Source organism: Lipophrys pholis, assembly GCF_963383615.2.
Source record: "Lipophrys pholis genome assembly, chromosome: 3".
NCBI lineage: Eukaryota > Metazoa > Chordata > Actinopteri > Blenniiformes > Blenniidae > Lipophrys > Lipophrys pholis.
In genome coordinates this window covers 17251725-17275844 of record NC_137627.1, presented here as the reverse complement: position 1 = coordinate 17275844, position 24120 = coordinate 17251725, and the positions used below count along the sequence as shown (strand labels likewise).

The following is a 24120-nucleotide window of genomic DNA, read 5'->3' as shown; positions in this document are numbered from 1 at the left end:
AGAAATGTGTCAAAATCTGGCAAAGTAAGAACTCTTTTCCCCATAAAAAATGACTTTACTCACTAGAACGGAGGAGAAATCAGTATTGAGCGTGTCCACCAGTGGCGGCTGGTGATAAATTTCTTCGGTGGGGCTCTTCATTATTGTTCCATTTCAGCCCATGTTAACTTCATTTAAGTAAGTGCGTTTATAAACCACAATTACTACAATCTTGCCTTTTTTTAGATTGAGAGGCCCAAAGTGATGAAACATTACAGCTCTTTCAAACAGCGAGTGAACAGAGAGCACTTATTAGGACTCTTTTATCAACATACTTGTAAACATACTTCATTAGTCCCTTTTAGGAAATGAATGTGTTTTGGGGGCTGGTTTACTTGAAATAACTGAGTTTAGGGAAAACAAACGGTCTTATCAGGTATATTTTTGAAACAACACATCAATCTGTCTTTTAAAGCATTTTAGAGATCTTTGAAGGATACCTCAAAAAAAGAAGTGAAAAATAAACTGCTATTTTTAAGCTATTAGATTTTCAGTCACTCGGACATGAAATGATGAAGATTTTTTTTAAATTTCATGTCAGTCGTTCCGTTGTCAATCAGTAATTGGTGAGATCGCTACTAAAGCCCGCCTCCTTGGGGCGGCTTTCTGCAGCGCCCTCTATAGACCAGCCGCAACTGGTGTCCACCCTTTGCACCCCAAAAATAGCATCAATTCTTCTGTGGAAACCTGTTGAAGGTATTCTTCAGCAAGGGTATAGAAAACACAGATCTTCTGTGAATGTTGTCTGGCTCTTAGTCTCTCTTCATTTAATCCCAATCAGACTCTTAAAAATGTTGAGATTGGGAATCTATGGGGACCGTACCATTGCCTCCAAGACTCCCAATTTGTCTTCAGATCCCAAGTGTGTTTGGTATTAATGTACACTCTTGTAGATTAAATCTGGAACTAGTTATGCTTTAAACCTTTACACAGTACTATATAGTGATGAGAAACATGGTTGCTTTTCAGTAAATGTCATATTTCTGCCATAGTCGGGCTGGAAAAAGAAAAAATCTCGGAAATTAGATGTGCAGTGTTTGAGTCATGCTTCATTTTATATCACAATCATTTATATGTAACATTCATAGTGAACTCCCGTGTCCATAAAAGCAGGCTAGCATAGTCCACAAGTCAGTATGCATACCAAATTAAAGGTAATTCAAAGGAAAACTAACAAAATAAAACCCTCAAAACATCAATGGCGATGTCGGTAAGACCTCTGGAGTTGCAGTAAGTCAAGCAGACACCCCCACACTGCAAACAAAACTCCAAAAAGAGCATCTCCTCTGCACATTGGTCTGCTTTGCTATGTGGTGAAGTGACAGTTCACACTTTGGTTGTGGAGCGAGAAACCTTGGTAAAGTCCAGCAAAAAGCCTGAAACTGACTCACTCATCACATGCCGAGTATGTCTGTGTAATATAACTATAGAGCTGCTGTAAAGTGCTGATTTCACTCTTTTCCAGGTGAAAGTCACACCTGTTTTTTGTTTGTAATCCTATTTTATGGTCTTAATAATGACAGCAACTCTCTCCCATTAGACAAACATATGGGGGTTCAATCATTTTTGAATGACAATGTGCTTAACAGTTTTCAACCATTAAAATAATGTTCACCTGATCACAATTTATGTATTCCTGATCTTGCGTTTTCTACTGATTTTTTTTTTTGTGTGTGTGTGTGCGTGCGTGTGCGTGCAAGAGTAGCGCATTGATGTGTGGGTAAGCAGTCGATCAATAGAATCGGTGCCTCAAACCAAGAGCCTTGCAGTAAATGTCAGCGGGTGGGAATCTGATTTCTCTCATGATCATGAAATATGTTTCCTTTGAGGACTAAATTGCGCTGTGTGTCAGAGAGAGAAGACCCCCAAGAAGATTACATGTTTTTAAGGAACATTTTGGATGAAAAGGTTTTGATACAAAACAGAGTTAGTGTGAGGAATGGAGAAGAAGACTCTGTATTTGTTGGCATGCTCTTATTCGGAATATTTACTACCTGAATGATTTCATGGTTTAAGTTATAATGCAATATTTTTGTTTTAACTGTGATTATAAAATGATTATTTTGGATGTACAGTATGATTATGAAATAAACTAATGTGCGTTATATGGCTCTTCTCTTTTTGAGTAATGTGAAAAATTGCAGCATCCTCCAAAATCAGAATCATTGAAAATAAAATTGATTTGTTGGTTATTTTTACACCCCTATGAGCAACAAAGATCAAACATTTAAATTTTACTATAATAAAGTGGCTTAAGAATGTTAAAACATTGGAATCTATGAAATATTAAAAAAAGGTTGAGATATCGTTTTGATTTTGGACTTATAAGCCGCAATTATAACATTAGAGAAGTTTTTAATCTGAATATTTTAGTTTCTGCAAATTACATTTGAACTATATAAATGTTTTGCAATTTGTACGGAATTGCGATAAACTCAAACTTAAAATAATCAGTGGAGTAAAGTCCAAGGTAATTTTCTGAATTCAAAATCAAGAATTTGATTCCACTAATGTGGAAAAAATTTCCTTTTTTACCTTTACAGAAAATATTTGCATATTGCAAAGAATTTGTAATATGTGATGAGGGTGGAGGAGTAGATTTCCACCCATCACCTTGACTTTATCCATCTTGTGAGTTTCATGACAGGCTGGAGCTGTCATGAAGATATCTCTAATTTACTGCAGGGCTAAAAAAAACAACCAAGACAGACAACCACATACCCACCTGAGCATTGTGTTCCGTATTGAATTACCCGTGATACATGTTTTTTAAATGTGGGAGGAAGCGCCTAGAAAACATGCAAAACATCCACACACAAAGCTAACAACCCCTCCGGTTTCAACCCCCAAAACCACTGCTGTGAGACGTTCAAGGGGACAAGGACAGGAGATTTTATTATTTTTTTAACAAAGAGCTGTTATTCAAAGTATATTCTAAATATGGAGTTTCATGTGGAAAAAATGTATACCATGCTGGGTATGAATGATAACGTGTTGGTGCATGTTTTGGCTGGATGTATTCAGGAATCCACTGGCACATGAGGATGATGTGGTGTTCATTACATCTGATAGTAAAGAACTATCACCAGACTACTGCTATAATCAGTCCAGCAACCACAACAATACCACTACTCTATGTCAAACAGAAATTATAATGATAGAAGGATGATAATGGTGTAATGATGGAGATATAATGGCACTCATATGAAAATATATACCCCTTTCCAGTAGTGAAAATCAGTTATCTATTACTTGGTGTGTGTGTGTGTGTGTGTGTGTGTGTGTGTGTGTGTGTGTGTGTGTGTGTGTGTGTGTGTGTGTGTGTGTGTGTGTGTGTGTGTGTGTGTGTGTGTGTGTGTGTGTATGTATGAATGAGGGAAGTTTTGTTGGGTACAAAATTGATTGCTATGCTTTAAATTGAACTTGCTTTATGTTTCTAAATATTCTGGAGTACAGCTAATAAATGCTTCATTAATCAGAGCCTAAAAAGTCCTTATGTATATTATATACATCCTTTATGCAGCTCCTTCATCCATCCATTACATTACATGTAAACTCCTCACATCAAGCCGTAGAATCCCAGCAGCAGAATATTCTCACTGTGAGGTTGACATTTGGGCTCTTCAATTTATTCTCTCACTAAAACAAGTGTTTATAGCGTCTTTCATTGAGGAACCACTTCCCCAAAATTTCAGGGAAGTTTGAGGGACCGCTTCAATGAACTGACCCACTTCTTTATCACTGTCATTGAGCCTCTTCAGCTTGTGATTTGACACCAGCTTCACTCCAACCCGGTCCAAATCCAGACTGAAGCTTGGCATAATATTAATTTGACTGTTGGATGTGGTCACTGAGCTCTGTAATGTTCTCTGCATGGCTCCACATTGCAGAAGCAGCTTAATGCCCCCTCAGCCCCCCTCCAGCATGCAGGTGACTACTGCCCTGCTGGAAGGTCTCAGCCTTGTGTATCTTGTGTGATCCTTGAGTTTTAGCTGCAGCCCATAAAAAATCCTCTCGCTTTCTCTTGTATTCAGTGCAAGCTGTCAGTCTGCCTGTGATTCAAACCCTCAGCTCCTTTCCCGGGCAAAGCCCCTGAACCTGATTAGGATTCAGCCATGCAGAGCTTGAATGGGGCCGCTGAGAAAATGCATTGTCGGGGTTTCTCCCGTCCCGCCCCGCAACATGCATAACGACGTGTCGGCCAGTGAGAGCGGAGCGCTGTGATAGAGGTTGTTTATGTGGAGTGCTGGGTTAGGGTTCCGCCCACCGAGGTATCTCTGATCGCAGGGCAGACAGGCAGAGAGTGTAAAATGGCGCACAGCTGTCGGTGGCGGTTCCCCGCTCGGCCCGGAGGGAGCAGCAACTCCGGCACCGGGAGGAGAGCGGGCCGAATTAGGGTTACTGCCTCTTTGCGGAGTGTCTCGGGAGCCCAGCCGAACGCGGCGGGGCTCGGACCCGGGTTTGACGCTGCACTACAGGTCTCCTCAGTCATCGGGAGCAACCTGCAGAAATTTCGGGATGTTTTGGGGGAATCGAGCGACTCGAGCAGCGCGGAGGTAAGCACCCGGACAGCCCCGGGAGCATCCGCTGACACATCCGCGGGGGGCCGCTGGAAGACGGGGAGCTAACGGCTGCTGAGCTCGAGCGGTGCTCGCCTCTTCCTCCGCTGGACGCTTCGCAGTGTGGCAGCGGGCAAACTTGTCATTGCCAGGATGCTCTGTTAACTTTGAGTTGGCTCCGTGGCCTTAAACTCATCGGTAACGTGTCGTAACGTTAACTGCACTCGGAAGCAGCACGGATACTGTCCAGATTTACGGTCCCTGATGGAGAGAAAGTTTTCTCCGGCTCGTCAAGCGGAGTGAGGACATGCTACATCCACACAGTTTGGATGGACTGGTGCTAACGTTTGGTCCTGCTAGCCCGACCTCAGCAGAGAAATCCCGGTGTTATTTGTTGTTAATTACAACCCACAACACCGTGAAACACACATTACACACACCGGTGTGATCGGTGGTTAATGCACAGTGTTATTAAGTCGTAACTACCGCTTTACTCGTTAGCCACTTGGCTTTTAGCTTGATGTGAAGCCTTCACAAGCTGGACGTGTTGCCTTCACGTTCACACACACATTAACAGTAAAAGTTACCATCCCATATTAGCTTTAATGTATATCCACCCGCCCGCACACTCCTATTTAAACATCCCCTTTACGGTTCCCTCGTCTCGTTGTTGCGTATCTTTCCTGTACCTCGGGTGGAGGGGGGTGGGGGGGGGGTAGCCTGTAATGTGTTTGGAAACAAGACATGTCAACTTGGAGGAGGCGAGAGTACACAATTGTGGTTAGTAACGAGCTAACGTGAACTTAGCGTCTGTCTCCGAGATGGAGCAGCTCCTGGTCCGCTGTACCTGCGTCACATTTCTAGTAGATCATCATTTAGGGGGGGAAATAGCTCAGTATTTGCCCCGTGAGACCCCCCCCCCCCCCCCTCCTCCTCCCTCTAAGGGCTGGCTTCTTGCACTAGGGTGTCTTGCTCGCCAGGTTAGCTCGCAGGCTAGCTGTCTACATCCCACAACTACACCATTATTCTCGCGTCGTAAGCGCCGCTAAAGTTGCAAGTTTTGCTCCGGAGGTTCGCTGTGTTTACCTCCGGCCTGCATATCGCTGCGCATCAGGCTTCGCAAAATCGCAGGGAGCTGAAGTTGACTGCGCTCACACGCCAAACTAAAGCCATTTCCCTGTGCTGTTTTGCTGTTAAGCTAGGGCAGCTACCATGCTACGCACTACGCCACGCTAGCCATCGGGGCTATTGCTGATGCATAGGAAAATGGGAGGTGGACATGTTTTCCCCCCCTTCTCTACAGTCAGTACGGAGCTCGTCCCCAAAATAATATCGTGTCTATAACGTTCAGAGGTGAGACCTCCGTGTGCTGGAAACCTCCCCATTCAGCGTAAAAGTGCTCCCGAGGGTCCCTCGGCAGGGTTTGGGGTTTGATTCCGCAGCGTTTTGTCACGAGAAGCACAAGAGTTGCTGGTGACAGTGCGCATGCAGGGCAGGCTACAATAACAACGAGCCCCTTCTTGACGGACCGTGTGATGTGGGGGTGTGTTCGCCTTAGCGAACTACCATCTTCCTCCTTCATGATGAGCAGCATGCGTTCATTGCAGTGGGAGTACACCGTGTGGGGATGTTTACCAGCAGCTCCAGTAGTCCCAGCACACACAGCGTAGCGATGTGGGAAAACACGCCGCAGTATTTTGTACACATGCTATTTAGTTTAGCCACTTAATATTTTAAAGTTGGTGGCGTTTTTTTTTCTTTTCTTTCCTCAGCAATTTTGAATCGTGTTTCAGAGGTTTTGGAATGTTAAGCACAGCACTGGGCAATGCTTCATGTTAGAATTTTACCGTTTGAGTAGTTCCAGCATACTCTGGAGAAACATGTATTCTCAGATAACATGTTTATGAGGAGATTTCCTCCAGCAGCTCCTCCAAGCCCCTCTTTCTTTAAGACTGATGATGATTATGGCAGCACACTGCATGTGTGGACCATTAAATCCTTGTGGAACTTGAATTACACAAAAGATGCAGACGAAGCATTGTGATTAAAATGATTTAGAAATACATTTGTACTGAATCTGTGTCTTAGTATTTTCAGGGGAAATGCTGATTTTTACTTAGTTTGTTTTCAAACTGATTTTTCCCCTCTAACTCTGAATCATTAATAGTGGTATAACAGTGTTTGTTATATCTACACCCAGGCTCCATCGTAAAATTGTAGTGCAACTTCTATATCACAGATATTACTGGGAAATAACTTCATGTGACACATGATCCCTATAGACCAATGACCACTCTAGACATTGCTTCAGAGAAATAGGCTATAGTGGTTTCTGAGATGTGTGGGAACAGACCGCACCATTAAATCCCCACGGAGCCTGAAGCCAATGGAAGTTGTAGACATAGCATGGTGATTTCATTGAGGAGCGGCGTAGTGCTCATCCTACCAGACCGCGGCAGGATTGTTCAGGCTCGCTGCAGCCTGCTGAGCTCACAGGGCGACCCTGAACAGAGCACCAGCCGGACACTCGGCCGCCCCTCCTTCCTCCATCCAGGCAGAAAACCCCAAATCCACTTCAGACGCACACAACGCTGTCTGAGAGGCAGAGCAACTTTTCTTCTGACAGCTGCCACTTTGGAATGGATTACTAAGCCTATTGGGGTGGCTCAAAAGGGTGCTTGTTGGCTGTTGCTGTCCAAATGAAGGCGTTTATTATCTTTTGTATGTGTGGAGGGAATACATTTTCTTGATCCGGCCAAATTGTTGTTTCTTGTTTTAGTGCTGAGTGCAGTCCATGTTGACTTTTTTGTCAATGTGTGACTTCAACAACCCACTAACTCCTACCCAATTATGCTGACCACAAATAAGACATTTGGCTCATTTTGATTTTTTCATCTTGGTCTATTATATATGTCCTTCTGCTGCATCCATTTGGCTCCTCACATATTATTAGCAATGTTTAATCATTCATACAAAAATGCAGCTGAATAGCCGTATCAACCTAAATGTCTCTTTGCCTCACTGGTTTGAGAGAAATGGTGTGCTTGAGCGGAAGAGGCTTCAGTCCAGCAGGTGTTTGGCCTATTTAAATGGAAGACCCCCCTCCTTACCCCCCAACACCCGCTTACCCATCCCCGAGACAGCGTGTGGATTGGAGCAGGAAGCTTTGTGTCTGCTTTTATTCTAGCTCTCACAAAGTGCGGGCGGCTGAAAGAGTGCAGGCAGGGATATCAAAGGGTGCGGGGCGACCCCCCTCCTCCGAATGGGACAACGCTGGGTGGAGAATTAGTCACAGACCCTCCCATCCATGGCTTTATTCTGCTACAGCAGGCGGGCAAGGAGCTTTCACCTCTGCTTTAGGAGTTGCCTAACTGAGAGAAAGGCGGCAATTGTGTCGTCTTTCTTACTTTGTGTGTGTGTGTGTGTGTGTGTGTGTGTGTGTGTGTGTGTGTGTGTGTGTGTGTCAGACTTTGTCCTTTATTGCAATCATGAGTAGGCGTGTCTTCTTTGTTTTATTTTGATTAAAACTTCCATTCACATTGCCTGTTGGTTGCATTGGGGGGGGGGGATGCCTGTTCGTGGATCCCTGCCAGGCTGTGTGACTGTTTCTTTGTACTTTTGTGTCAAAGTAAGAGACATACCGTGTACATGCACCACTTACTCTGTCTTTGTCAACTGACTGCCTTCGTCTCCTCACATGTGAGGTGTAGGAACACAAGGTATCCCACCCGGGAAACTGTTTGTTTTGGTTTGTGTGTTGTCGAGCAAGTGTGAAACAGTTGCACTTAGTGTTTGGACACTTGAAAAAGCAAATGCCCACCTTTTGCTTTGGTCTGACAGGGGTCATAAAACAGTGACACTGTAATTCACTTTAGGCCTTTCTGAGCAGATGTGTCATCGGAGGGGCACATAGGGGTATGAGCTCATCACGTTACATTCCAGGAAGGGATGAGGAATAGTGTCTCTACAGTAAATCCAAGAAGGAAGCTTCCTGGAATGTGTCAAGAAAAATGTTGTTGTTTTTTCCACTCCTGTCTGGAAGTAAGGTTTTTTAAGGTGTCCCTTCACATCAATGTGACTGACTTTACATATACTGTCATTAGTTCCCCCAGCTATGAGTCACATTTCTTCCATTTTTGCTACTTGTTCTAGTGCTTTCTTATGGTAACATGAGTAATTTGTAGGTAGTGTGTGAGATTTTAGTGGTAACTTTGTCTAAGTTTGCAAAATGTAACTATATGTATACTGCTTTTCTTGCAGTCCGTTATTTAGTCTTATTTGACAGGGGCCAGGATACATCAAAGGCCATCGCTTTATCTACAGTTTTGTTTCTATATTTGGGTTCCAGTAGAGAACTGGCAAGGTCCAGCATAACAGGCTATGTGAAGAGGGACTCCTTCATGTGTACACATATGAAGGAGTTTATTGGGGTGCCTCAGATGGTTAGACAGGTTGTCCTCCAATCCGCCTCGACCCAAACATTGTTGGTTTGGTCTCCCATGTCACCCTGTCCATGTGTTGAAATGTCCTTTCTTCAACAAGACACTGAACCCCAAGTTTCTCCCAATGCTGTATGAGCACCTTTCATGGTAGTTCTCCACATCTGCATGTTAGTTTGCTTAACGTGGGAAGTGTGTTGAGACTGCTTGAGCAGAAGTCCATTTATAATTAAAATACTATTCCTATTCACATTTAATAATAAAGTAACCTAAACATTTTGTAACTGCATTGTATTCCTGCTCATGGGTTGGTACATTGTAACTGCTTCTGGGGTCACCATAGTGAATCATGTGATCTGCATGTTTGATTTCACACGTTTTACGCTGGATGCCCTTCCTGATGCAACCTGACCAGTTGGAGCTTCAGGAAGATTTGACCTCTGGTTACAAGCTCGCTTCGCTAACCTCCAGACCATTACTACTGTAGATTTCCTGAAATCCTCAACCCAAACACTGTAATGTTGTCCAAGTTTCATGATCACCTAAACCCGAGTGCCCATGGTTGCTCGTTACGTTGATGTAGTTTACTCATTTGGATTTCTGCACCTTTGCTTTTGTGTGTGTTGTTCATTGTATTGCTAGTTTTCTGAGGTGTTGGTATCTGATTTATTAATGAAAGATAATTAGGTTATATCTGGCGAAATTTCTAAACTTAATTTTGAGCTCTGCTTCTTGCCAAATGTCTTTGTCCTCTGAGCATAAGCATATGAAGCTACAGTGTAAAGCCTCTACATATTGTCATACTTTCATCACTGAATTATTTACAATACTGCTTAACCTCCCCTAAAACTTTACTTACCTGTACACTAGTACAGTTGCAAACCAAAGTTTTCAGCAGCAATCTGTCAAGCCGTCATTTGGACGATCAATTTTCACAAAAGATGCCCCTTAAAAGATAGTGAACTGCTTACTCAAAGCTGTCTAAAATATGTGTATAATGGCCATCACTACTTTGTCACCATCAAATTTTGGCTAAATCCATCTTTTTTTCACCAAAACATAGCAGATTAACATCTCAATTGAAACTCTTGCAACTGACTTCCGGTTTTGTATCATGCCCAATAACTAGCGACGTGATTGGTTGATACCACGTGATATATAACTTTTGAAAGGCGGCCTCTGATTGGTCCGTAATTCTCTCACTCATCTTGATGCCTTCAAAAACTGAAGCAGAGAAGAGCTTTACCGTCCAGAATCGAACCAAGACATGGCTTATCTATAGTGACTGGACCAGCTCATTCGACTTTCATATGGGTGAATCCCTTTGGAGGGATTTCCTTTCCAAGATGCTGTTGAATTATAAATGCAGAATTCACACAGGTCCTTATTAATTCTATGGACCTATGATGTATGTAATTTGTCATTACCAAAATGATGACAACCATTTGGCTATCTGTACATTATTCATGTTTTTCATTGAAGGATAAAATATTCTTTGCTGTGAAAATCGTGATTTTGATTAAAGTATTGACAAGCATGCTTATTCCCTCACCAATTTAAGTATGTGTGACTGTAACATACTACGGTCCTAGGACCTTGCTATAGGTGGCATGCAGATAACAAATAAGCATACCATATTCAATTAAAAACTAATAAGATGATAATATAAAGAGTTCAGAGTCTATAAGTGCACAGTTTAGGGATGCAAATAGAAGCAATGTGCCAACTGCAGGGAGCATAAACAAGCACATGCAGTGAAGTTTGGAGTGAGGTAAGTCAGGCACAGGTAAAAACCATCACCAATGAAAAGAAGCCATTACCTTAAAGGAAAATAAAAGACAACATTTAAACAAAGCAAGATAGGATATAGGATGCATCAGTAAAGACATTAAAGAAAGCATATTACTTTCAAGAAGCAAAATCTAATCACATGGCCCACGCCACCCGCCATCGGATGCCACTCAAATATATTTTGGACACCCAGATCTTATGGATGCACACCCAAAATACAAATTTCTACCTAAAGCTGTGTTGTAATCATACTGTTGCATGCCATTTCATGGTGCTCGAGACACGGAGACACGCTTCTTGGAGTTTTAACTAAATTAACTGTGTTATCCTATCAACATGCTAGTTTTAGTCTAATGCTAAATTTTGTTAAACCCTAATCAGTGGAGGCCAATTATGTCCTTGTAATATTATGCAATCATAATTAAAAATGTATATCTACTGTTTTACTGAAACAGCACTGCAATAGGTCAAGATGGAGACGGATTAATGTTTCTATGTTTCAACTTTGTTGTATTTAATCACACTCACGGAAGACTGATGTAAAAGTTCTGCACTGCATGTTTGGATACAATTTCTTACAATGCTGACTCATGCAAATGATTGTCAAAGAAATGCCAGAATATGTATTACAAAGAATCCAAAATTGTGTGAGTCACAATAGTTTCTATTATATTACAAAGAGGACTGTTCAGTGTGTTAACAGCAATACTTCCAGTTGTAATCCTTTTATATTTACACAGCATAAGAATAAACTAGCACAGGTAAAAACCTATTCAAAAACACAATGGTTACATTTGCTTATTTTGAAATGTGTTGGTTAGTTTTGGGGATTTTCTGGGTGAATCATTTCCACGCCCATCAAGGGGACATTTTGATTAACTCCAATTGACTTGTCTTTCCCTCAGTATTCAGACTGATTGTATTCAATGAGCCACCTGAAGCTGTTACCTTCAACAAAGTTAGAAGTGGTAACATCGTCTCCTGGTGGAAAACATAATTTACCAGTTATGTTCTGTTTTCAACTCTCTGAATCAACCTTGGCATCTCTTCAAAGTTCGGCATTTCAAAGCAAAAATGTTGGAATATTTGTGTCAGTAAAAGTAGCCAATAATAACGAATAAAAAATCCCTACGGTTTCAAAAGGGTCCTATGCACGGTCAGTGCTTGGACCCTAATTACTGGTTAAAAATATATTTTTAAAAAAGAGCTTTTTGCAAAAGATAAGTTGCAACATTCCAAACTTTAATCTCACTTTTCAACCATGTCAATATCAGGTTTAAGTTTATTGACTTCCACTGGAGAGTAGTCAAGGCTTGAGGCCTACGTGCAGTTGAAAATGTAGAAATTAATGAAAATGTGAATTGGATTATTGTCGGTGAGTGTGTGTGTTAAGGTCAAGGTTAGGCAACTAAAAACCACTGGGTATGAATTACAGTAGTTATTCCCAACATTCGGGCCAGGACCACCCCGTGGGGGCACCAGAGCTCGTGAGAGGACCCCAATCTTTTCCTGCTTTGCGCTCGTGAAGATGAGCCAGATTGGCTTCACTTGAACGTTTTGGCAAATCTGAGTCAAATTTCTTAACTGACTTTTACTCATGTTTGCACGTTGGGATTACACTGCTCTACTTCATTCACATTCTTGCCGCTTGCTTTGCTGTAAATTTTGCACAGTAGTTCCATGATATAGCCAGACAATTTATATAAGTTTTACAAAATAGTTGCAGAGGAAGATCATTTATAAAGGAACATGGTTGGCTGGTTATGATACCTTTCTGTGATCAATGTCAGCTTTTACTTTTCTACTTCTATGATTTTGTTTGGTTTTATGCTGAGTTTTAGAGGATATTACAGCTGTTGTATTAGCTTTGACGAGTATGAGTTAGAGCTGAAGACTGAAAGGACAGACAACTGATTTAATATGAAGTAAGGTTTACATAATCAATGGTCAAGTAAAGTTGTATATGGCATAAACAATTATTTAGTGAGGAGTACATTTTCTGGAGTATATTTCAAGCCATAAGAACCATATGTCTGATGTCAGTTTGGTTTCTCCTAAATGCTGCCTGAAAGACTGTAAAAGTCCCAGAGAGCACAGGTTGTGTCAGAATGATACAGAGAAATGTGCCTCAAACCAGATTCTCATCCGTCTAATGACTGTCAGGGACAGTCCCCGCACACCTCCTGCAAATAACAAGGTTGCTTCCAATGTGACTCAGATTGGTCTCTTTTTTTTTTTCTCGATTCTTGAGTGATTTATATCATGTAACGTATGTGCCAATTACTTAAATGATATGTGCTGGAGCAGGATGAAATAAAACTGCTCAGAAAAAAAAAATGGAGGTCTTGGGTTACTACTAACACCTGAGTTTAAAAAAGAAAGAAGAAAATCTCAGGTCTTGGTGGTAACTTTTTTAATTTGTGCATTTTGCAAAGCGAGGTAGAACAGTCAGTAACCTTACCTTGGTAATCTACTACAGTGTTTGTTTACTTCTTGAAGTTACCTCCCTGTGCCTGCCCTACTATTGAGCTCATGGTGAGCCTTGTGTTTCACACGCTGCTGCTCAGTGCTTGGCAGCCAGTGGGCGGGAAGCGAGTGAGTGAGCAAGCAATGAGTGAGTGACTGAATATGTGTTTGGGAGCATGGCAGAGAGCAGGAATAAGGGGGAGGAAAGGGGAGCCTTGTCGTGTGTGGGAGGCCTGTTTAGATTGGGATTTGGCAAGCTTCTGCGTGAGCATGTTGAAAACCCAAACCCCTTTTATCCTCGGTGCTCCCAAGAGACGGCTGTGCTCCCTCTGTTGTTGTTGGTGCATGTGGTCAAGATGCTGTTTCCTTGTCCTCCCCCCCACCTCCCACAACCCTCCTCCTTTCCTCTTTTTTTGCTTTGCTTGTGTTGTCTGTGCGCCCCTCCCCCGCATCTCCACGTCTATGTTCTGCTGCTTGTTTACATCTTGACGTGCAGTTCATGCACAAGGTGGAGTGTTTTGTTTGTTCATTTTCTTACTTCCATCTCTTAACATGTGTACATGTGAGGTGTTTATGTAGTTGAAAGAGCACGTCAGTGCATGTGTGTGTGTGTGTGTGTGTACATGCTTCTGTGCAGTCTGCTCCATGCACTTGCCCCTAACAGCGCGGGCTGTGATGTCATTGACTGCTACTCACACTATCACAGCGAGTCAGTGGCGTCCGTTGGTACTCCGCCCCCCTCCGCTCTGTAACTGCACCAACCGAGCAGCATCTTGCTCAGAGAGGAGAGGATGCTGGTATCACTGTGAGAGGACTGAAGAAAGAATGAGAGTGGACAGAGAAGCACAAAAAGAAATTAGATGCTGGAAAGTACAACACAATGTGTGATGCTGGGATTAATACTGCCTGCCAGGATGAACAGCAGCATTGACTGTCTGTTATTGCTGTTTGTTTATATGGAGAACAGATGAAAGACAGTGTTACAGTGCACATTATTGGTTTTTATATTCTTTAATTAGATCCTATTGTATGTGTTTGTGTCGGGCACATTCATTTGGTCAGTGTGTGTGCTTGTATAACTCTTAGCTGGTTCAAATTAGTTTGCGTGCAGCAGCGTGCATTGCAGCTGCTCTACAAACTGGGCCAACAAGACTTCAACTGCATCCCCACACATTGCTATAAATAAACATGATGAAATGACATGCTCACCTCCACTCTTAAACACATTGATTGCAAGAAGTAGTGGCACACAGAGGATCCTGAAGATGTTAATCATCCTGGTTATTTTCCCGTCACACATCTCAAAGCTCTGCAGAGGCACAAGGCCAAGGACTTGTAACTTGTATAGTTCATCACATATTTTCTTGACCTATCAAAGGGAATTCTTAGAGTTCACAGATATATTTTACCCAGATATCACAACATATTACCATGTCATAAAAGCATTGTTAGTAGATTGTCTTTATGAGTCAATGTTCTTTACCTTGAGCTAATTATTGTGCATAGCTGAGAGAATTTAAGCTGATATAATGATTGTTGTATCGTAACAGGGACATGCATGGTAATACAGATTTTAGGTGTTTTTCTTTGCTCCTTCAGATAGCAGAATGCGTTAAGTCACCCCTTAAGGTTTGGATGTTTCCACTTCAAGTATTGTGTTGTGGTTTGAACCTTCTCCAGTTTGTCATACCAAAGAGCACCAGAGTATACCAGAGGTGGAAGTGATTTTGAGCACAGCATTACATCTTTGAAACAGCAGTCCTCATCTGAGTCTGATTTCAACAATGACTCAAGTGTTGTGCATCTAGGCCATCTGACAATTATGTATCATAATGGATTCTATAAATATTTCCTGTTAACCAGCTCTTGCCAATTCTTTTATTTAACATCACAAACATATTAAACATACAGTCTGTGTTTTTTCCTGTTTTCGTAGGAAGAGGCATTTGGAGGATTCGGAAATGTGACTGAACAGAAGCGAATACAGAGCCCTTCAACAACTTCTTCAGGTAAATGATCTAAAATAAATATTCACTAAGCTCTATAAAGAACACATGGTTGTCTTCAGATGCATACGACTTCATGGTATTTTATTGCTTTGATTTAGCTCTTTTTATCATCCACAGGTCCACCGATACAGGAGAAAAAGCCCAGAGGCCGTCCCCCACGGATACTCACTGCCCAGAAAGCTGCTGCAAGTTTAATTTCCCCCTCGTCCCTTCCATCCCCAACACAAGAAAAACTCGAGGGCTCTGAAAGGCCAGCAGAGAAAGTGAAAAGGCTTCCTGGAAGGCCACCTGGCACTGGGGAAAAGAGAAGAGGCCGACCACCATCTTCAAGCAGTAAAAAAGCTTGGAGTACTAGCAGCCATGCAGCAGGTGACGACAGTCGGCAGGCCGGGCTTGAATTGGGTATGGACACAGAGGAGGAAAAGGACAGAAAGGGCACCAAGAGGCTGCCAGTGGGCTCTAACCAGACACATGACACTGAGGCGAAGCTTCCCAAATCCAAAGTTACCAACCTGAAGCGACTGACAGAGACTAAACTCGCCCCTCTCAAGTCACACCTCAAGATTTTGCCGGGTGTACCCAGACGCAGGCGTGGCCGGCCTCCTTCAGCTGAGCGGCTCAAAGCTGAAGCAGCCGCGGCAGCTGCACAGCTTTCTACCTCCGTTGAATGTGGGGAAGGGAAACACAAGGCCTTTAAAGTCAGAGGCGGGGACAAAAGCACAGAAGCACACACACCTCAGCGGTCCATGCTGAGGAACGTGGATGGCGCTGAGGACCAGGACTCTTCCAATCCACCTGCTTCCCCGTCTCCCTCCAAGCAAGGCAGGACTGTGGTCCTGAGAAAAAGTCCACGACATAGAAAGCCGGTCAGAATCGTTCCCCCTTCTAAACGCACTGATGCAACCATAGCTAAACAGCTGCTGCAGCGAGCTAAGAAAGGAGCGCAAAAGCGAATGGAGAAAGAGGCTGGTTCCATTGGAGGCAGTGGGGTAGCATCCATTGAAACTGGAATCAGGAAGACCCCACTGAAGAACATCCGGCAGTTCATCATGCCTGTGGTCAGCACTGTTTCTCTTCGCATCATCAAAACCCCCAAGCGCTTCATTGAAGATGAGGGCAGTTTTGGAGCTCCACCACCCCATACTAAGATGGCACGGTTTGAAACGACTCCCTCAACTGTTTCCACATCTGCCCAACCCACCCCAACCACCTCCTCTTTGCCCTCTCCTGTTGTTCCCACTACAACATCTGTCACTAGCACTGGTACCACTGCTTCAGTTGACTTGCTGCCCCCACCTCCATCTCCTGCCCCTATCCCCTCCGTTCCATCCACAGCAGCCAGTCTGCTTAACAGCAACACCAACAACGCGCCCAATGGGCGATTTAGCAGTAGCGCGCCATCATGCGGCTCAAGTGCTATGTCGCAGCATTCCTCCCAGCTCTCTTCTGCAGAGTCTTCCAGGTCCAGCACCCCAAGCCTGGATGACTCATCATGTGACTCCCAGGCCTCTGAGGGCACACAGGCTTTGTCAGAGCCAGAAGATCACTCTCCGTCCTCACAAGGGGAGAGGGAGACTAACCTGTTACATGGCTCACGGCCTCCCTCTCCCCCATCTGAACCAGAGCCAGAGCATGTCTTGGCAGAGAGGAGTCGACGAGGCCGAAGAGGACAGGGAGTTGGTCGTGGGAGTCAGAAACAGAGGGTGAGAGAGGTTCTCACCGCCGGGCCCAAAAAACCAATCATCAGCCCACCAACAGGAGTGCTGATGCCTTCCTCCACACATGTAAATTCCCAGCAAGCTTCATCCACAGCCTCTTCCTCATCTTCACCTCCACCTCCCCCTCTCCTCACCCCACCACAACTTCCCCAGTCAGGTTCCTCCAGTGCAGCTGCTGTCAGTGAACACCACCCTCAGTCCTCGTGGATGCCTCACCCCATCCCGCCATTCCTGTCTGGACCCTCAGTGCTGTCCAGCTTGTCAGATAAACGAAGTCGCTCAATTTTGAGAGAGCCCACCTTTCGCTGGACATCACTGTCCCACCCGAAGCACCAATACTTCTCTTCTGCTAAATATGCCAAGGAAGGTCTCATTCGCAAGCCCATATTCGACAATTTTCGCCCTCCCCCTCTCACACCTGAAGATGTGGGGTTGCTGCCCCAAGGTGTTAGCGGAGCAGGTGGAGCTGCTCCAGTTGCATTTCCTGCACCAGGCAGTGGAGCGGCGACAGGGACTCGTCTGTTTGCCCCTCTTCACCCCCACACCCATCACCAACATCCGTCATCGTCCCGTTTTGACACGCCAGTCCAGAAGCGCAGTCCGTTGCTCCGTGCTCCACGCTTTACACCCAGCGAGGCTCACTCTCGGATATTTGAGTCTGTTACCTTACAGTCATCTTCTGGGAGCAGCGTTGGTTCTCTATCCCCACACCAGACAGCCTCAAGCTCCAGCAGAGCCCCGCGTCGCAGAAAACGACTGGTCTCCACAGGACTTCGAGGAAATCCACGGTCTCCATCCCACTCAATGACCAGACGCAGCAGCCAAATGGGGGGTCAGATGTCTGTGGGGAAAGGCGCCTCTGAGATATCTGTGCTGACAAGCTCTGCGTCCACTAGTAACCCCAGCTCCATGCCAGGGGTTTCTGCAAGTCCAGTCGCCACTAGTGCCTTAACGCCTGCTCCCTTCAGCACCTTTTCAACAGTATCTCGGGGTCTAGCCTCACAAGCAACACCTGATAGTAGTCGAAAAGGGGCTGCTGGCAACCCACCTCCCTTGTCAACTCCATCATCCACTTCTTCCCCACATTTCCCTCTTTTTCCTTCCGGTGCCCAGGACACAGGGCGAGGAGCTGGGAAAGGAGGTAAAGAAAAAAGCCTGTCAGCTCCCCAGGAACCTGCTCCGAAGGAAAAAGAAAGGGATTCTGAGAAAAACCGAGAGAAAGAGAAGGAAAATAAGAGGGAAGGGAGGAAAGATTTGGAGAAGAAAAGTAAGGTTTCTACACCAGACGCTTCTCCCACTGCGCCTTCCAGCTTGTTTACTGTGGATGGGAGAGACTCTGAAAGTCCTCTCTCGTCTCTTGCTTCAAAAAAGACTCCAGGGAGAAAAAAATCAACATCAGCTGACATGGTTTCTGACACTGCTTCCTCGGACCCACGTGGGCTTCACTCCACTGTTCCCACGTCCATTGCTAAGGGACGTCTGCCTAAGAAAGTCCGACCCACTGAGAAAGGTGTAGAAACAGAGGACGGGGAAAAGGAAAGACGAAGCACTCCCACTCAACAGACAACAAGCCTTCCTGCGCAGCCAGGTAGACAACAGCTACCTGTCTCCTCTCTTGGATCAATGTTGTCACAAGCAGAGAAACATCCTGTGACTGATAAGCGGGTAGTTGGACTGCTGAAGAAAGCAAAAGCCCAGCTCTACGAGATTAAGAAGAATAAGATGAAGCCTGCTGATCAGACAAAGGTTCAGGTCAGTCTTTCCCATTCATGCCTTGGCTTTACAGATTTGAAGTCTGAACATAAAAAGACGTTCTTGGTTCTCTCATTCTCATCATATAGCCGCAAGCAAGTGAATTTGACATGATGCTGTGAATGTTTGCTATAAATAGAAACCTGTGTTTGTACTCAGACTGAAATTTGATAAGAGGAAAGTCCCACAGAGGGTGTTACTTAAGGGGAATTCTGTTTGCTTCATACATTATGCAGAAAGCAGCATTGACTCTGCTTTGGAAAGTATTGTTTCTTCAACAGAATATTTTCTGTTCTTCTGCTGTTAATCTAAAGATCAATTGTGTACAGACAGGCACTGCTCATTGACAGCTTCTGCTACCTTCCTCTTTTACCACTTAACCATCTTCTTTATTATTGCATTTTGATCTGTAATAGAAGTTGTTTGGGCTCAATACACATAAATCTTAAGGACATAGTCAACACCTGAACATTGTACATTTGTGGTGGTTCATGAGTCCCCCTGTATTTGTTATTATTAAGATGTTTTTTTAAATATTTTTGTCATTTTTGGGGGGGGGGTCTGTGAGCAGGGTCAAGAAAGTGACTCGTCAGAAGCATCAGTCCGTGGTCCACGCATCAAGCATGTATGCCGTCGTGCAGCTGTGGCTCTCGGCCGTAATCGGGCAGTGTTCCCTGATGACATGCCCACACTTAGTGCCTTGCCCTGGGAGGAGAGAGAGAAAATTCTATCTTCCATGGGAAATGATGGTGAGGAATACTTTTCTTACTCCTAATATGACTTGCTTATGGGTTTACTGTCTATGGGACTGACTACAGAATGTAATGAATCACATAAAATAACAGTTTACTATAATTTACTGAATCCCATGTAATAATCTCGCTCCTGATGCATGATGATGCAGAGGCTATGAAAGCCTGTGTTGCTCTAACGTACCTTTTAAGGGAAAGATGCATTTGTATTTACAAATGCACGTACGCGCAAACACACTCATCTCACAATACTGTTTTAGCTTAAAAGGTTAACCGGCCTTCTCACCTGGTTTTTGACTCAACTTTTTTTTATATTGTTTTAGTATTGATTTTGCTGTACTGGAATAAAGACACCTGTTAAGAAGAATTAAAAATGACCAAAGATGGTTTTAAACATACAGTGTAAAGACGAATAATCATCTTGAATTTTTCCCAAACTGTATTGACCTGAAAATACTCCTCAAGTAACACACAAATTACAGAAGGGAAACAGAATGGTAACACTAATGATGAAATTTGTATTCTTTTAATTTATGTAGCCTATTTTAAAACATGCTTACAAAGTGATTTATCGAACATAATGAGCACAGCAACACAACAAGGGTGAAACAGTTACAAGCTTGAGTAACATGCTCAATTCTGTATAAAGCGTATTTTAAATATAAACACTTGTGTCAAATGTAATATATTGTAGTCTGCTGAAATGCGTATGGGAAAAGCTAAACTCATGCTGTATTCTGCTGTAACATGAGTAGCTCACATGTTCCAAACAAAAAATAAAACAAAGGACATATGCAAATATTAAGCTTGGAGTACAGTTCCAATTAGCATTTCCCATGACTGCCTATTCAGGTCTGAACAAACATTTGTTTGCCTTGAAATATATCTAAAACAATTTCACAAAGTCAATAATTACCCCCAAAATTCTTAAATACTTATTATTGACTATGACTGAATAAAAACACAAACTGTACATTTTGCTAATTGAATTTTTTTGCAGACAAGTCACGATTGCAGATTTACATCGGTTCAATCATTGCCTGAGAGTGTTAGTTTGTTGCCAAGCATCGTATTCAATTTGTTATACAAAGGATCACAAGATTACACCCTGCGGTGTCAATCATTCTTTTCTGGTCTGTGCCAATATTTATGACATCAAAATGTGATGGCTCTTTTTCACAGACAAGTCGTCAGTAGCAGGCTCCGAAGAGGCAGAGCCTCAGTCCCCTCCCTTAAAGCCGCGGGAGACACGACAAAAGGCTGTTCAGGAAGCTCCTCCCAAGAAGGGGCGTCGGTCACGGCGTTGTGGTCAGTGCTCGGGCTGTCAGGTCCCAGAGGATTGTGGCGAGTGTACCAACTGTCTCGACAAACCCAAGTTTGGAGGACGAAACATTAAGAAGCAGTGCTGCAAGTGAGTCAAATCTAATGAGCTGTGTGTTTCAGCTCATCATTGTACTTCCACTGTAAGTAAGAGCCTGATGCATTTCAGAAAAGAAAATGCTAACTTGATGTATGTCTTATTTGCAGGATGAGAAAGTGTCAGAACTTGCAATGGATGCCCTCAAAGATGTTCATTCAAAAGCAAGGGAAAGGGAAGAAGGACAAGAAAAAGAACAGGCTGTCTGAAAAGAAGGACAGCGTCAATCTGGCAAAAGGACCACACTCGGAGTCTGGACCCAAATCTTCTCCAGCCCCACCTAAGGAGGAGCCGGCCCGTAAAAAGAGTGAAACTCCTCCTTTAAAACCGGGAGAGGAAAAGTCAAAGCAGCAGCCACTATCAAAGCAATCATCTCCAACGCTTGCATCGTCCCCTGACCCACCCGAACCCCCTGAGGTTCCCAGCACAGTCCCAGCCCGGGCTCCGTCTCCTGCCCTGACACCAGATCCCAAACAGCTCTCGAGCACGAGCAGCATGGCTCCGAAAAAGTTGCAAAAACCACAGCAATCGACACCAGCTTCCTCGTCCACCTCATCCTCTTCCACGTCGTCATCTTCTTCATCCTCTTCCTCGTCCTCCTCGGCGTCATCGTCAGGCCAAAACTCGCCCTCGCACTCCATGCAGTCTCACCAGACGTCACAACAGCAACAACGGCCACTTTCTAGTCAGGCACCGTCAAAAAAAGATGCCTCTCCCAAGATTTGTGTGAGTGACCCCAAGAAGAAACCCCAGCCCCACTCATCTCTACAACAGAGCTCCACCGCAACAGTTTCAGATACTGGTAGGAAGCTGCTCTTATGTTGGTCCAGGGTTTATTTGACACTAATGCACAGTTTACACCTGGTTTATACCTGACTTGAAAATCATGTCCTTTCCCCTTTTTAAAGTTGATTCAAAACAGATGAAGAAGCCAACATCACGCCCTCTTCCACTGTCTCCGAAGCAAAGACCAAAAGACAAGGTAAGAGGTCCCTGTCAAAGATGGACCTCGTTAGTCTCCATTTGTTATCGCCTTGTCTTTGACCACATTTTATGCTTTATTGCACTGACATGATTTTCATTGTTCTCTTGTTTCCCACTTCCTGTTTGATAAACGCGAGAAGCCGCTGACCACTAAACTCCCCAGCAGCAGTACTTTAAACTGGCTAAGCACTCCCTCGACTAGGGGCCAGGTGAAGTCTAGAGCGCCCTGCGACGGAGTGCATCGTATCAGAGTGGATTTCAAAAGGGACCATGATGTGGAGAAAGTGTGGGAGGCTGGTGGCCTCAGTCTGCTCACTTCTGTGCCTGTCACGCCCAGGGTGCTCTGCTTCTTATGTGCAAGCAGTGGAAATGTTGAGGTGAAAATAAATGGCTGCTTTGTTAAAAGCTTTTGTTTCTCACTTTCCTTTTGTCAAAGCAACAAATGAACTTACATTCTGTCATCTTTCTCCCTTTTTTTCCTCTTTCTTTGTCTATAGTTTGTCTTCTGTCAGGTATGCTGTGAACCGTTTCATCTCTTTTGCCTGGGGGAGTCAGAGCGCCCTCTCCAGGAGCAGTTTGAAAACTGGTGTTGTCGAAGATGCAGATACTGCCAGGCCTGTGGGCGCCAGCATCAGAAAACTAAAGTAAGACATTCAGTTTGATTTGCTGTGTTTTTATGCTGTACATTAAAAGATCTTAGTTCGGACTGACAATATGCTTAGACTGGGAATCTTCACTGTAAGGAAACCTTGCTTGTCTTGCCAGAAGACTGCATTTAATCATGCCATACTTTTATTCTTTACCTCCAGCCCTGGGTACAATGTACTCGGTGTCTTTAACATGTGTCATTTTTCAAATGCTGTATGAATACAGTTGAAGAAAATGACACAATCAAGTGTCTGTAGATGTTAGTAAGCAGTATCAACTTGTTGGTAATTTAGTGGCGGAAGTTTGGGGGAAGCTAAGGAAATGGATTAGACACAAGTAGTTCTCCCCAAAAAATGTCTCCCCCAAAGAGCACAGTGCAAATCATTACTCTGATTGGCTTTTATCTCCGACAAAGGAGCTGCCTCAACACCACCATGTGTCTGGCACTCTGATTTCACAATGGAGAGGGACTTAAAGCCTGAGATTGTAGCTCCTGGTGAGACTTCTGGCAGCTCAGACTGCTGTAGATATATATTATTATATCGCAGACTTTTTGTGCTGTGGATCATAAAGATTCTACTTACAGCACCTTTTACTCTATGCAATGTGTAATTACCGGACAGATATCCAGTGGAAGTCTCGTGAAACAGTTGTTAAGTTGTCCATGACATTTTATTGTTAGATTTTATGAATGGCAGCAGAGCAATAACAAGAAGGCACTGCAGCGTATTAAGTGTGTTCTGAAAATGTTACCATGCCTAATTGTGTTTACCCAGGACTGTTAAAAAAACTTGACTTCCGTTTCCATTTAAGAGGCTGTCTCAACACCCTGGAAAATAAAGATTTATACTGTGCACATTATAGCTTCATCACTTTGATAATGATGTTCATCCACCACTGAAATCTGTGCCAACCATAAACCAAAGTGAGCAGTGTAGTTAAATCTGCATAAAATCCATAAGATACCCTGATCGTCTTATGAATATACTGTGATGTTCTGTCCATCTTAATTAATTCAAATATTAAAATGATACTGAGCACTGCGGTTGAAAGCTAACTATGTAGCTCAAAACCAGGTGACGCGCACATTGATCAGCCACAGCATTATGACCACTGTACAATGAAGTGCAAAAAATGTGGACAGCAATATAGGCAGCCAGGGCTGACTGCTGCACATGGCTAGTGAAGACTTCCCTGTGTGGTCCTGTTTAGCAGAAGAGACACTGTAGTTCAAGCTGCTGCAGAAGTGTATGCTGGTTCTGGTAACTGTTTGTTCGGTATGGGGCTGCACAGCTGCAGAAGGATTAGGGTGCATGAGCTCAACTGGAGCTAGAGAGCAATAGGAGATGGGCTTGGTTGTGGTGAGTCTGGATTTCTTCTTCATCATAAAAATGAGCAGGTGCATGGTTTACCTTGGGAAGACATGGCAACAGGAGGTGTTTGTGGAGGTGGCGTGATGCCCTGGGTAACGGTTTGCTGAGAAACCTTGGTTTCTACCACCCAGTGTGGATGTTACTATTTGAACATTGTTGCAGACTATGTAATT

The 24120-nt window shown here is 43.7% G+C and overlaps 1 protein-coding gene across 1 annotated transcript in view; it reads left to right on the top strand.

The window, feature by feature from the left end:
• Positions 1 to 4324: 4324 nt before the first annotated feature.
• kmt2a (lysine (K)-specific methyltransferase 2A) overlaps positions 4325 to 24120 on the top strand; it is a 40395-nt gene continuing 20599 nt past the window's right edge. The window contains exons 1-9 of the mRNA XM_080460340.1: positions 4325 to 4595; positions 15231 to 15303; positions 15421 to 18773; positions 19345 to 19522; positions 20708 to 20936; positions 21053 to 21744; positions 21851 to 21924; positions 22064 to 22303; positions 22424 to 22570. Of these exons, the coding sequence (XP_080316466.1) occupies positions 4350 to 4595; positions 15231 to 15303; positions 15421 to 18773; positions 19345 to 19522; positions 20708 to 20936; positions 21053 to 21744; positions 21851 to 21924; positions 22064 to 22303; positions 22424 to 22570 (5232 nt within the window). The 5' untranslated portion in view covers positions 4325 to 4349. The remainder of the gene's footprint in view (positions 4596 to 15230; positions 15304 to 15420; positions 18774 to 19344; positions 19523 to 20707; positions 20937 to 21052; positions 21745 to 21850; positions 21925 to 22063; positions 22304 to 22423; positions 22571 to 24120) is intronic.